Raw genomic sequence first — 13,574 nt, 5'->3', positions numbered from 1 at the left:
TGTTGTTATTCTGTCTCTCACTGTTCAAATAAACCTACCATTAAAATTATAGACTGATCATTTCTTTGTCAGTGGGCAAACATACAAAATCAGCAGGGGATCAAATACTTTTTTCCCTCACTGTATATGAGAAGTAATAACCCACTAATGTAGATTGTAGCCTGGTTTTTAATCGGAGTGAGTGTGTTGGCAGTCTATGATGTCGACTCATTCTTGTCGCTAAGTTCTGAACTTTAACTATTGTATTAAGAGAAACGAAAAGGAAAATTACTTAAAAATTTGCATGTTTCTTCGTGGCGCCTGTTTGTCTGTACTCTTTAAAAGGGGGGCTTTGAAGCCATGTAGATTTTCCCCCGAATCTCATTAGCAATTCCCCCCCCCCCCCTTCTCTTTTGTTTTGGGTTTTATTATATTTCATGGCTTATCTCCGGCTGCCTGTATCCGAGTGTGAGAGGCAGCTGCTGTGAGGGGAGGGGGGGTTCACATCACCCCCTTTTGCCCCCAAGTGACACCGTGATTGATTATTGAAAACCAAACAACATTTTTTGCCAGGATTAATCTTAATATCAATTTTGGAAAATGCCTATATATATACAACAACCGAAGGTGCATCAGCATCTGTGCACCCGGCGGAATACGCATCGTCTGTGTAACCAACGCCTGCACAGTAGTGCAGGCCGTGCGCAACTTCGTGGGGGAAGGCAGAAACGCCATGCGTCGGCCCGAGGGAAGCTCGATACATCCCTGATCTAGCAGGATTTTAATCGGCATTTTCGCCAAAAAGTCCATTCCCAGCATGTACGGAACAGCGAGGGAAAAGAGACGAAGACAGGACCGGATCATTTAATGTCGCCAATACAAATTTCGGTACGGATTTGGCCGATTATGCTGAGTGATCCCCCGTTGGCAGCGAACCACGGGATGTAAATTGGTTGCAGGGGCCGACACTGAACGGGTAGGCTATTGTAGATGAGGTCAGATATAATAGTCACTGATGCCCTGGTATCGTCCAACACGCGAAATTCAATGCCCTCAATAGAGCCGACCTAAACGGAAGATCCCGCAGCCGCGGCAACATCCCTATGGGCCAGCTCGGACCACTGACCAGGTCGGAGCGCCCGGTCAGAACTAAGACAACCCGGCCCCCCGGCGCCCGAATCCTGGCGAACACGCGACGCAATGAGTCGTGTGAGGTGTAAGCGGGGGCCGAACATGTGTGGTGCCGTGACTCGCCTGAGCATGCTGTGGAGCCTTGGTTGCTTGAGAGTCCGGAGCCCGGGGTCCGGATGCGTGACGTCGAGGTACACGGCAGCCCAAAGACACATGGCCTCGCAGCCCGTAATTATAGCAGGTGACGACGGCTGGTCATGGATGAGCTTCTCCCCGCTGGCGGAAGTCCTGTTGAGGCGGTCGTCTGCTGGATCTCCACCCCGCAGGCCAAGTTGTCGCGAAGGCTTCCTCAGGTGGTGTGATGTCCAACGATCCGCTGGACTCCGCAGTCGTCGAGCAGATTGCGAGACACGTTTCCCGCTGCAGTAGCAGGTGCACATGAACGCTCCTCAGGCGTGCAGGAAGCACATGTCCTCGTCATCCACGCTGTGGATGACGATCCGCAGTTCATGTGCCAGCGCCAACAATTTTTCCAACACGAGGGCATCAATGCCCTCACAGTCCATCCGCGGAAAAGTGGCCTTAGCGAGGGCCAGCAGAGCGCTGCGAAACGCAAGGGGAGACTCCACCTCACCCTTGTGTCCAGCAGCGAAGCAGTGGCGCATGTCCGAAGGTGGCCCGTAGATCGCGGACATGTGGTGGAGCTCCAGCTGGAGCGTAGAACGATCCGCCCTCGGGATGGTGATGAGTGCGGCGAGGGCATCATCGTCCAAAGCAGCTGGGAGCGCCCGCAGCGCCTCCGCCTCGGACCAACCTGACATTTCTTGGTGTGCGAGGAAGCGGCGTAGGAACGCCGCCCAATCGCCCCCCGTCACGGAGAATTCTTTCAGTGCGGGCAGACGTTGCTGGAACGACAGCACTCGCCCCGTAGCCAGCCGCCCCTTTTCGAATCCAGCACCATCCACAGGCGGCAAGATGTCGGCTTCCGGTGTCGTTTGCGTCACAGATAACGCGGCGCCCTCCGGTTGGTCCGGGCCGCTCCCATGATGCAACTGGCTTCCTCTTCTGGCGGAAGCTCCCTTGGTTTGGAAGGGTAATGCAAAAATCTCTGCTGGCCCGGTGGCTGGGACAGCCGTTGGTCGTGTACCTGTTCCGCTCTCCTCCGCCGCCGTCTCCTGCGATTTATCTCGTCCACCTGATGGCCGGGCTGGCTGGACCTCAGCCGGCAGTACCTCGCCGTCCTCCCTGCAGCAGCCGAGTTGTCGTTATCTTCCATGCCTCTGGTACGAACTTTTCTTCTAGTATCCATAGTAGTTGATGTGGCCACTTCTGATGCCAGTTGTAGTGGGTTTTATGAACTAGAAAAGAGTTTTCTGAGACAACACGGTTTTTATTTAAGAACAATCTCTAACACAGAGGGGTAGCGGCTCCTCACACCCGATACACTAAGGAGGTAGCCCCTCCGGACTAATATGCCTCTCACTGGCTAATTTACAAGTCCTCCTTGAGTGAAGCTTGGGTCTTCACTGGTTATAGCTTGAGCTGATCCTAGCCAGGGGTACGGCTCTGCGCCTTGGGGCTCTTCTCTTCAGGAGGCTTCTTGTCTTCAGCTGGACGACGAATGCCGGGACTGTTCAGAGGTCCGGCTTTTATCCAGGGCTGTGGTTCACTCCGCCCCGGCCACACCTTCCTTCCTGAACCTTCCATCAGGACCTGGAGGTGATGTCATTCCCCAGCCCCTCCTGGGGTCTAGGGTCTGTATTCCGTTACATAGGGGTTACCGTTGAGCCCTGTGGGCCATAGTCCTTTAACACTGGGGCTCAGCCCCTCTTCTGTCCCCTATTGGCACATGACCGGTACTACCGGCTAATTGCATGAAGATAGCGCATCTACGTCTTATAATACCTCTACATATGTAAGTAACAACACTATACCAATGTAATTCTAACCTCAACGGTAAACAAATGTTTTTTTACGGACAAAGGGGCTATGTTAATGTGAGAGATTATCATTTGAATGTAAAATTGAAGAGTGATGTTTCCATCCTACCTGCTTATGTCAGCTGTTATTTCCGACTCTCTGTGTCTCTCTCTCTATGCCGCTCTTAGATCTCTCATGCTCACATGTCCTTTGGATTGCACTCTCATACTCACATGCCCTTTGGATTGCATCCTTTGGGTTGCACCACTCTTCGATTTTACATTCACATTAACATAGCCACTTCTGTGTCCTCGTCTAGGAGGCCGCTTTGGATTGCACCACTTTTCGATTTCACATTAACATGCTAATCTCTCACATTAACATCACCACTTCCGTGCCCTCGTCGAGGAGGCTGCCTTCCTATCTTACAGTGAAATGCTAATTTATCACATAAACATCACTAGCCCTGGCCACTTCCTTATGACCCTTGGGCTACACCCATTTCAAACATTTTAAAACAGTCTGCCTCAGCAGCAGACCATGCTTTCCCACCTGATGACGGACGCTTGTGTTGCGCCCGAAACGTCGTGATTTATTTTATTTTATACCTACTACGTGACTTTACTGAAAGAACCAAAGAGTATGGATTCCTGCAGTCAGGAAAGCTTCAAATCAACTTTTCTTTAGTAAAAAGAAGTTGATCAGATTTTGTTGAGGTATTTTGCTTCAGTATTAACTAGAATATAACGATTTAATTGTCAGGAATGTGCAGAGTGCAAAAAAATGATAAGCGGAAAAAATGTAAGACAAACAAAAAAGCGCTTATGGGTGAGAATACGCAGCACTGAGGAAATCCACCCACCACCATTTTTTTTACATTCGCTCAATCAATGAGAGCGACATACACTGAGCCAAGCAGTGCTCGTCACTTAAAAAAACACACCTGTCCGCTGACGTGTGCTTATTCTGCCTCGGTCTCTCTGCCTTATTTTGTTTTTGTAAGCATTTTAGACCCCCAATGTCTGGAAATAATAAAGTATTTACATGTAGATATCCTGAAACAATATTTGGTTAACATTCAGGTACCACTAAATTTTCAGAACCTTAAGTTAATGCTTATTTTGTTTCCGTATATAGTTCGTTTTAATAATTTGATTCTTTAATTTTTAATCCAGCAATAATACACTAAATTATAAAGGGGGATTGGAATCGAATACATAATCATAATTGGTATCCTGAAGTCCTGGATCAGGAATCTATTCTGGAATCCTCCAAAAACATTGTAATCGGAAAACCCGACCCGATTTGCTTCGTTCATGAAGCCCCTCTATCCCTTTCCTTTGGCTCAACTCTGCTCCTCCCAATGTCCTCAATCCTGCTCCATTTGGTGCTCTTTCAAATCTGATTGTCTCATATTTGAGACAGTGAATCATAACTTCTTCACCTTGGGTGGGAATTGCCCAATGTTATACCGCCCTTCCAGTAGGCAGGGTCGCTGTCAAAGCAAGCGAACCATGGGGCTGCTATTACCACTAAGTAGAGCAGCTGTTGTGATAGATAACGCTACAATGTGGTGAGTGTGCATTAGTGTATGAGAGATTAATAAAATAGTTTGGATTCTTTGCGACCTCACACGACAATATCGTGGAGATCTACTGGACATCTGTGAAACTACTGGAAATCTGTGAAAAAGAGCTTCATAGCTCATCGGATTTCTGCAGGATATATATTCATTGGCTTTGGGATTAGCGCCTTTATTTGAAAAAGTTTTTACCATCCAAGCTGCAAAGTGTAATATTAATTTATTTTGAAAATGGTTTTGTTCCATTTACTGAATCCATTTTAGGGATTTAATTCCGGAGCAAAATAAAAATATGATTTTGTTTTCATTTCGAAAAAAATGCTTTTAAAACCGGGGTTTTACTCCGGTTAAATTTTTTTTCAATTCTCTGGTCCAGGGGCGGAGCCAGGATTTTCTTCTCGGAGGCATCGATCTGTTCAAATATATTGGCGATGTCCCTTCTTGTCGAGCATCAACTTCGCTGACTGACGTGCTTTGTTATGAACGCTGTTCACTACACCGATATGCTTCGCTATTCCCTTCGACTTCTCCACACACGATTTCCAGTTGTTGTACCCGTCAAGAATGAACACATCGGTGCTGGCGTCATTTTTGGGCTTGGCGAATAGGTAGCAATATACGCAGTACACCTTGTCAGTCATTGGAGAATACTCCAACCATTGTTCGCAGTGCTCATTCTTGAACCAGCTCTTAGAGAATTAACGAGGCTGAGCATTCTGGGTGTACTTGGTCCTGGGATATGACTACAAGTCAGGTTGATGAGGACCGGATTGCAGGTATGCATGTCGCGCGCTATCACGTTCATCCAGTTCGTAATCTGAAATTGGCTAGCGTTTACCTGGATCTCGTTCCATAGTCACCATAGCACCGCGGTCATCTCGAGACGACCGACTCTTTTTGCGAGCAGGAGATTTTCCATTATCATGTGACGACGGACCCGATGACACAGGCGCAGACTCCTCTGCCTTTTCTTCTTCAGAATCTTGCTGCAAATCCTCCAGCTCACTTCCTGGCTGATCACTTTCTTTATCGCTTTCCGAACCAATTTTTGGATCTGGCTCTGGCACATGTTGAGGCTCAGGCACTGAAGGTGAAAAATAGTCAAACAGAGTTTTTGTTAGTCGCATTGTGATGTCAGCCTGTCAGCCCGCTGCTGCTCACAGAGTGAATCCGAATCCCGATTGTTCCAGCAGGCCGTGGTGGACGTGCGGAGTTTATTAATAGGTCGGAGCCGCTGATGTGGCTAATACGTTCGATAAGTTCGAAAGGCTCCCGCTCAAGCAGCCTGCAGGGTGGCAGCCAGAATTTTGCAGTAGCCGGATATCCGGTTATCCTGATGACCGACTTTCCCAAAATTTCAGGGGGGGCTGAGCCCCCCCAGCCCCCCTGTGGCCCTGCCCCTGCTCTGGTCATAACCAAGGGATTGCAGCTAATTTCCCTTTTGATGCCCAATTTTCTTTATCAGTTAAAACACTATTTTTTCTGCTCTAGAATTTAGCTTCAGGTTTCGTTTGTGGAAATTAGCGTTTAATTCCAATTTTTGTTTCTGGTTTTCATTTATATTCTACAATCTGGTTACATTCTGATATTTTTTTCCCACGTTAAAATATCAGACTATTCACACGTAGCGCGAGTAGATGTGATAGTTAATGAGAATATTTTTATTGAAACACAGCAATATATACATGCTGAATACACATACATTATGTTTCTGTATGATTTAATGTGTATATCAGCATTTTCTTGCGTTTAAAAACCAAAGTAACTCTAATCTTAAATTGTGCTTCTTGTATTCTAGGTTTGACAATTCCACCGTCCCAACCCTGCTGAGGCTATTGAGCTTTCAAGATCCATACAACAAGGAGGAGCTCCTCGTCCTAGCAACAACCTTCCACAAGGAGGGGGGTGCAGGTGCGTAGATACTCCTCTTTGCACAACACAACTTGTATCATTAAATTACAAACTTACATTTGAAGCCTTGATGATTTGACCTTTACACCTTGACCATGAAGTTCCAGTTTGGTTAGATATGTTTGGTCCCAACAGGTCAGTACGCTGGTATATAATAAGGCCCCACTATTCTGATTAGAAAACTGCTGCTCCTTGTTCTTAACTGCAGCCTTGCCGCTTCCAAGAGCTGTAACTCAGATTCTAATTCTCAGCACCAACATCCGTGGCTTTTTTATTTTATCAAAGGTGCGAGTTTGGAATGCAATACATGTTTGATATGAACATGACAGTTTTTTATTAAACTTTATCCTAGAGAACAGAGAAGGAAATTTAACACATAGGCTTTCGCGACCAATATCCATAATAAAGTTTTTGGGTTAGATCGCGTAAATATAAATGTATCATTAAACCCGCCATCACCAGACACACCCATTTAGTAAGGTTTATCACGTAAACAAAACATTCCAATTTGTTACTAGTACAGCACACTGGTGTATTGGGGAGTAAACCCACATCTACAATTCGAGTACTACGTTTCACCAGTAATTACAACTAGCATCATCAGGCGACAGAGTTGTGGAGAAAACCTCCTGTTTCGGTCTTCGAGGAATACATGTGATGTCGTTACTTGTGAGCCAATCAGATGCGAAGGCCCGGGGGTAGGTTAATGTATGCATATATTACAATGGATATCCATTATTATTTGTGTTATTCATAGGGTAATAAACATACATTATGTCTGCACATTATGCATGCACACCATGCATGTACATCCTGCATTTTTGGGTACAAGAAATCGCAATACTTGTTATTGTCTGCTCACAGTTAATCACCATCAACGTATGTTGACCTGTATAGACATGCAGTCAAACAGTACATTTATAATTTTCTTACAATTAGCACTAAGCCTGTAGCGATCAGAATGGTTAAAATTATTTATATTTTTCTCAATTTTGATAGATTTTCGAATTTTTCTTGGCCAGTAATAACTAGTTTTGCACAGAACTTCAACATTATCAAATTCAATTGAGTGTCCTTGTTGGCAAACGTCATCTGTCACTGCCAAAAGTTTTATCTGGGACTATTTTATATTCCTTTCCTGTTATTTTAGTCTCATGCTGATCATTCGTCCTGTCTGGCCAACATAGCATTGCCACAGGATAAATTAATCCGGTAATCTTTTGTTGATAGTTTCTGTAATAGATATTATTTTTTTTTATTTTAGGTATCGTGCCAAATCTTAGATGTTTTTTTTCCAAAAATCTGGCTAGTTTATCAGTTACTTCTGCAATGTACAGTATTTGAATAGTTGGAATTGCTTGATCAGTTACAAAGCTTATGCTATTTGATTTGGCATTCAGTGAGTGCCTCTCCCCACTTACCCTGCATAGTCCTGCAGTGCTGGTTCCACTACGAGTAGCACCGCGGCCATTGGGACACAATACAGCTCATGCACAGTGTGAGCGACAGTTGCGCTGCCTGTGAGCCGAGAGCGGAGCACGCTGCACCACGTGTCAAGTCACCTGACACATGCAGCTACCCAAGGTGCTTACGTTAGCGGATGTTTCCCTCCAGATTGGTAGTAAGAGAAAAACGGAAATGGTCCAAGTGCAGTGCAGCTATGAGGTCCTGCAGTAGCACAGGCACTGCAGCTTCTGTTTACAAAACCGTGGACAGTTGTGCCAATATAACTTGTCTATTGTGTGTTGTAAGGGAAGTTTATGAAGCTATTGCATCAGGTTATTATTTTTATCACATATAGGGATAGAAAACCATTTGCTGATGTAAATACATTACGTACTTATTACGTATCTTAATTGTTACAAATTTGTAATCGGACATCTCTGTTTAATGTTTATATAATGGAGGCAGAAATATTGTGCATGATGTTGACTTTCTGTTGATTAGTAATCTCATCTCCCAGAGCTCTTCATGAAGATGCTGACATCACTCTCCCCGGATGGCTCAAGTGTCTCCGACTCCCTACAGAGAGTCATGGAGTGGAGTGTTGGGAACATTACGCAGTATGTTCTCACCCCAGAACTGAGTGAGAACCACACCCGCACCATCAGACCCATATTCTTGCATCTTTGATATGATGGCGTCACTGAGCCGGGGCCTCCTCTGCAGTCCATGTGCAATCTGTGTCCAACGCATAAATACTAGACACTGTGTGTTGTTGGGTATATGGTGATTACAGCGAGTGACCAGTATGCACTAAATTATAACGTGCAATATAGGTGCAGCCATGTGTATCAGCAATGTCTTTATAGGTGAGGCTCACACAGTGAGTACGAGACTTGTTCATAGAGGAGAGGGAGAGACTGCTCTCAGTGTCAGGGCTTCACGCGAGCGTGGAGTGTGAGTGGCGGGAGCCGCAGCTCCCAGGGCTCTGTACGACGGCACGCGGCGAGCGTGGCCCCATCCCACAGAGTGGCTGCAAGGCACCTTCACCTGGTAGAGGCACACAGAGTATTGGCACAGTGAGTACTGACAGTGAGAGAGCTGACAAATAGGGTGAGTAATGACACAGTATTAGCACACTGTGTGAGTACTGAAACACTGAATACTGACACATTGTGAGGAATAACACACAATTAAAGTATTGACACAGAGTGCTGACACAGAGTAAGAGTATTGACAGTGTGTATTTTGTTAATACCCTGTGTGCTAGTTGTGCCATATTCCTTAAGGGCCATGTATGCATTCTCTACAACGTTGGTGGTGTTGTTGCTGCTGTGGCTCGTGCAGCACCACGGATTTCCTGTGTAAAACAGCTGGGTAACTAGCTACATGGGATCATTCATGTCACAAATTAACATCAACTTACACAGCGATAGAGCTTACATACTGTGTGAGTACTGCCAGTGTAACAGTATTGACACAGTTAGACCTGGCACACACTGAGAAGTGGCACACAATGTTTGCACACAGTGAGAATACTGACACAGTAAGTACTCACACAGTGGGTGCACTGACACACCGAGTGAGTAGTGATACAGTGAGTACGTACACAGTGAGAGTAGTGACACACCACAGTGTTGCGTTTACGACCACCACCTACTCCGTGTGCTCGCTGTGCCATAATCCTCAAGGACCATGAGTGCTTCTCTGGGACGCTGCTGTTGTTGTAGCTGCTCTGCTGTTCTTGTTGTAGCTGCTGCTGTTGTAGCTTCTGCTGCTGTTGTTGTAGCTGCTGTTGTAGTTGCTGCTGTTGTTGTAGTTGCTGCTGTTGTAGTTGTAGCTGCTGTTGTTGTTTTAGCTGCTGTTGTAGCTGATGCTGCTGTTGTTGTAGCTGCTGCTGTTGTAGTTGTAGCTCCTGCTGTTGTTGTAGCTGCTGTTGTTGTAGCTGCTTCTAATGTTGTAGCTGCTGTTGTTGTTGTAGCTGTTGTAGTTGTAGCTGCTGCTGGCTATACGGGACCATCATCCGCCGTGTGACAAGTCAACATCGACTTGAACAGCGAGAGAGCTCACACACAGTGTGACTACTTACACACAGTGAGAGTACTCACTCTCACTGAGCACCAGTACTTACACAGTGAGTACTTACACACAGTGAGAGTACTCACTCTCACAGAGCGCCAGTACTTACAGTGAGTACTGACACAGCGAGAGTACTGATATAGTGTCAGTACTGACACACAGTGAGAATTGAGTGTGAGCACTGACGCAAAGTGAGTAGTGACATACAGTGGCAGTACTGACACAGTGAGTTTTGACAGTGAAAGTACTGACACAAAACAACCGCCATTCGCCACTAAGTGGTGGTGATGTCATCACGGCGCTTGTGCCAGGCTATGTGCACGTTGAGGCCACGTGAAGTTTTGAATGCCAGGAGGTCACGGGGCAGACCCAGGTGCCATGGGTCGACTGACTGAGATGACTGACCAATGCACCACCTGTGCCCCCTACTGTGACAACTTGCTGTGTTTTAGCCGCCCGGCGCTCCGCTCGTTGTTGTGTCGCTCCTCTGCCCCTCCGTTATTGTTGGAGGGCGATTGCCTCCAACTGCCCAGTAGCGTCCTTCACGAGCCTCCTCCACAGAGGTCAATCTTGACACTGCTGGTACCAGTCATCATGAAATCCACTTAGCTCCACATCCTCTTGTACCACATCACTCCATCTCTACTCTAGCCTATGGCGCGCCTGTCTAACCCCCTCTGTTCGGCCAAACAAAAGCTGTTTAGGCATGTGGTAGCTGGGCATGCGGGTTACATGACCCAGCCAACGTAGCCTTGCTTGCCGGAGGAGCTCACCAATGGGACAATGTCCAGATCTTTCAAGGATTTGTGAGCTCCTCACAATTCAGCCTGCTTAAACCCAGGATGGATCATAGGCAGGCCAGCTTAAACGTTTCTAATCGGCGAAGATGCTCCATTAGGGGGGTCCACGTTTCTCAAGCATAGAGAAGTGAGGGCATGACTGTGGCATTATGCAACCGATGAAAAGATAATGCCGCTCGACTGATTCGGAGTGAGACCTCTGCTGTCAAACTGGAGCTTGTCATCAGCACACTGCCCAGGTATGGGGAACTCTCCACTCTCTCTACAACTGCCCCATCACCAATTGGGAGTTGTGGGGGTGGAGAATCTGATGGTACAAAATACCCAGGCAGGTGCTTAGTTGTGCTGGGGCTGATGGTAAGGCCTCACCTTTTAGTGGCACGCTCCAGGTTCAGCAGCAGCACCTCCAACTTCTCCTCTGAGCGAGCAGCAATTACCAGATCATCGGCATACGTAACATGGTTGACCAATAGGGAGCAATGCCTTGACCACACCTGGGCCTCAATCAGCCTCCCATTGTATCTGTACCAGATAGAAATTCCTCCGGTACAGCCATCGAAGGCTTCATGAACTACGTGGTCGAGATAGATATTAAATAATGTGGGAGCCAGAGGACATGCCTGTTGCACCCCAAGGTGAACAGGGAATGGCTTCGACTCGCAGCCACATAGTTTTACCCGGGCCCGCTCACCGTCATGAAGGTTCTTAATGATTTTGAGTTGTACGCCTTTTGGCGTCTTCTGGTCCAACACCAATGGAGACTAGGCTCTAAGAAAAGCTGTCTCGGGTGTGGACCAATCAAATTCAAGGACAGTGCATATTATTATCAGAGTTGTCTTTTTTGTTTGCATTTTGACTGCTTGTGTTGTGGTTATTGCAAACATGATGTCTTGAATAAAGGTGTCAGTTTTTGTGCCAGTTAAAAGGGTAAAACCTATTCCTATATCTTGTTTCTGGCAAAGGAGGTCTCATAATGTAAATGCTCACCCCGAGCCCTCAATACTCTGATAGTGCGCTGTTTTTGAGTTGTACGCCTTTTGGCATCTTCTGGTCCAACACCAATGGAGACTAGGCTCTAAGAAAAGCTGTCTCGGGTGTGGACCAATCAAATTCAAGGACAGTGCATATTATTATCAGAGTTGTCTTTTTTGTTTGCATTTTGACTGCTTGTGTTGTGGTTATTGCAAACATGATGTCTTGAATAAAGGTGTCAGTTTTTGTGCCAGTTAAAAGGGTAAAACCTATTCCTATATCTTGTTTCTGGCAAAGGAGGTCTCATAATGTAAATGCTCACCCCGAGTCCTCAATACTCTGATAGTGCGCTGTTTTTGAGTTGTACGCCTTTTGGCCTCTTCTTGTCCAACACCAATGGAGACTAGGCTCTAAGAAAAGCTGTCTCGGGTGTGGACCAATCAAATTCAAGGACAGTGCATATTATTATCAGAGTTGGCTTTTTTGTTTGCATTTTGACTGCTTGTGTTGTGGTTATTGCAAACATGATGTCTTGAATAAAGGTGTCAGTTTTTGTGCCAGTTAAAAGGGTAAAACCTATTCCTATTTCTTAATGATTGTGAGAAGAGAGTGAGGGACTCTGAAAGCATGAAGAATAACCCAGAGTCCAGGCCTACTGATGGTATCATAGGCCTTGACCAGGTAAATAAAGCAGAGATGTAACAACAGTCTGGACCACTGGATAGATTCCGCAGGATTGGAAGGATGCCCTGGTTGTCCCCCTCTTTAAGAAGGGGGACTGCACGGGCTGTAACAACTACAGGGGCATCTAACTCCTCAGTGTGCCGGGAAAGGTCTTGGCAAGGATTATTCAACATCGCCTTGCCAGGCACGCTGAGGAGAGGCTTGCGGGAGCCCCAATGTGGTTTCAGGAAAGGGCGGTCCTGCACAGATGCCATATTTTCTGTCCGTCTGCTACAGCAGAGGATCTCTGTGACACACAGTGACAGTACTAACACACAGTGAGTAGTGACACAGTAACAGTACTGTTAAACAGTGAGTAGTGACACAGTAACAGTACTAACACACAGTGAGTAGTGATACATTAATGTGCACAGTGTTGTAACACAGTGTAGTGACACACAGTAGTGACACACGGAGTGAGCAGTGACACTGAATAGTGACAGTGAGTAGTAACACACATAGTGAGCAGTGGCACACAGTGAGACGTGACACACAAAGTAGTGACACAGTGAGTAGTGACACACATAGTGAGTAGTAACATACAGAGTGCGTACTGACACAGTAGTGACACACGGAGTGAGTAGTGACACTGAGTATATACACAGAGTAGTGACACACATATTGAGTAGTGACAGTGAGTAGTGACACAGTGAGTAGTGACAGAGTAGTAACACAGTGAGTCGTGACACAGTACTGACACACAGTAGTGACACAGTGAGTAGTGACACTATGTACAGAGTAGTGGCACAGTAGTGACACTGAGTATGTACACAGTGAGTAGTGACAGAGTACTCACATAGAGTAGTGACACTGAGTGCACACAGTAGTGACACACCGAGTAGTGACACACGGAGTGAGTAGTGACGGAGTGAGTGTACATAGTAGTACTGCAGTGAGTAGTGACACAAAGTTGTTACACGTTGAGCAGTGATACAGAATGAGTAGTGACATACAGTGAGTAGTGACACAGTAAGTATGTACACAGAGTAGTGAAACAGTATGTACAGTAGAGGCCGACCGAAACTGAATTTCTG

The 13,574-nt window shown here is 46.2% G+C and overlaps 1 protein-coding gene across 2 annotated transcripts in view; it reads left to right on the top strand.

The window, feature by feature from the left end:
• The window catches only part of LOC116938262 (uncharacterized), a 226,427-nt gene that overhangs the window by 21,443 nt on the left and 191,410 nt on the right, over nt 1-13,574 (top strand). For both annotated transcript variants that reach the window (XM_076053902.1, XM_076053864.1), the window contains exons 4-5: nt 6,411-6,523; nt 8,487-8,609. In XM_076053902.1, coding sequence (XP_075910017.1) covers nt 6,411-6,523; nt 8,487-8,609 — 236 coding nt within the window. The remainder of the gene's footprint in view (nt 1-6,410; nt 6,524-8,486; nt 8,610-13,574) is intronic.

The sequence above is a fragment of the Petromyzon marinus genome, chromosome 1 (genome assembly GCF_048934315.1).
Source record: "Petromyzon marinus isolate PM22_M1 ecotype Great Lakes invasive population chromosome 1, UKy_Petmar_22M1.pri1.0, whole genome shotgun sequence".
NCBI lineage: Eukaryota > Metazoa > Chordata > Hyperoartia > Petromyzontiformes > Petromyzontidae > Petromyzon > Petromyzon marinus.
This window is presented reverse-complemented; position numbering and strand designations above follow the sequence as displayed.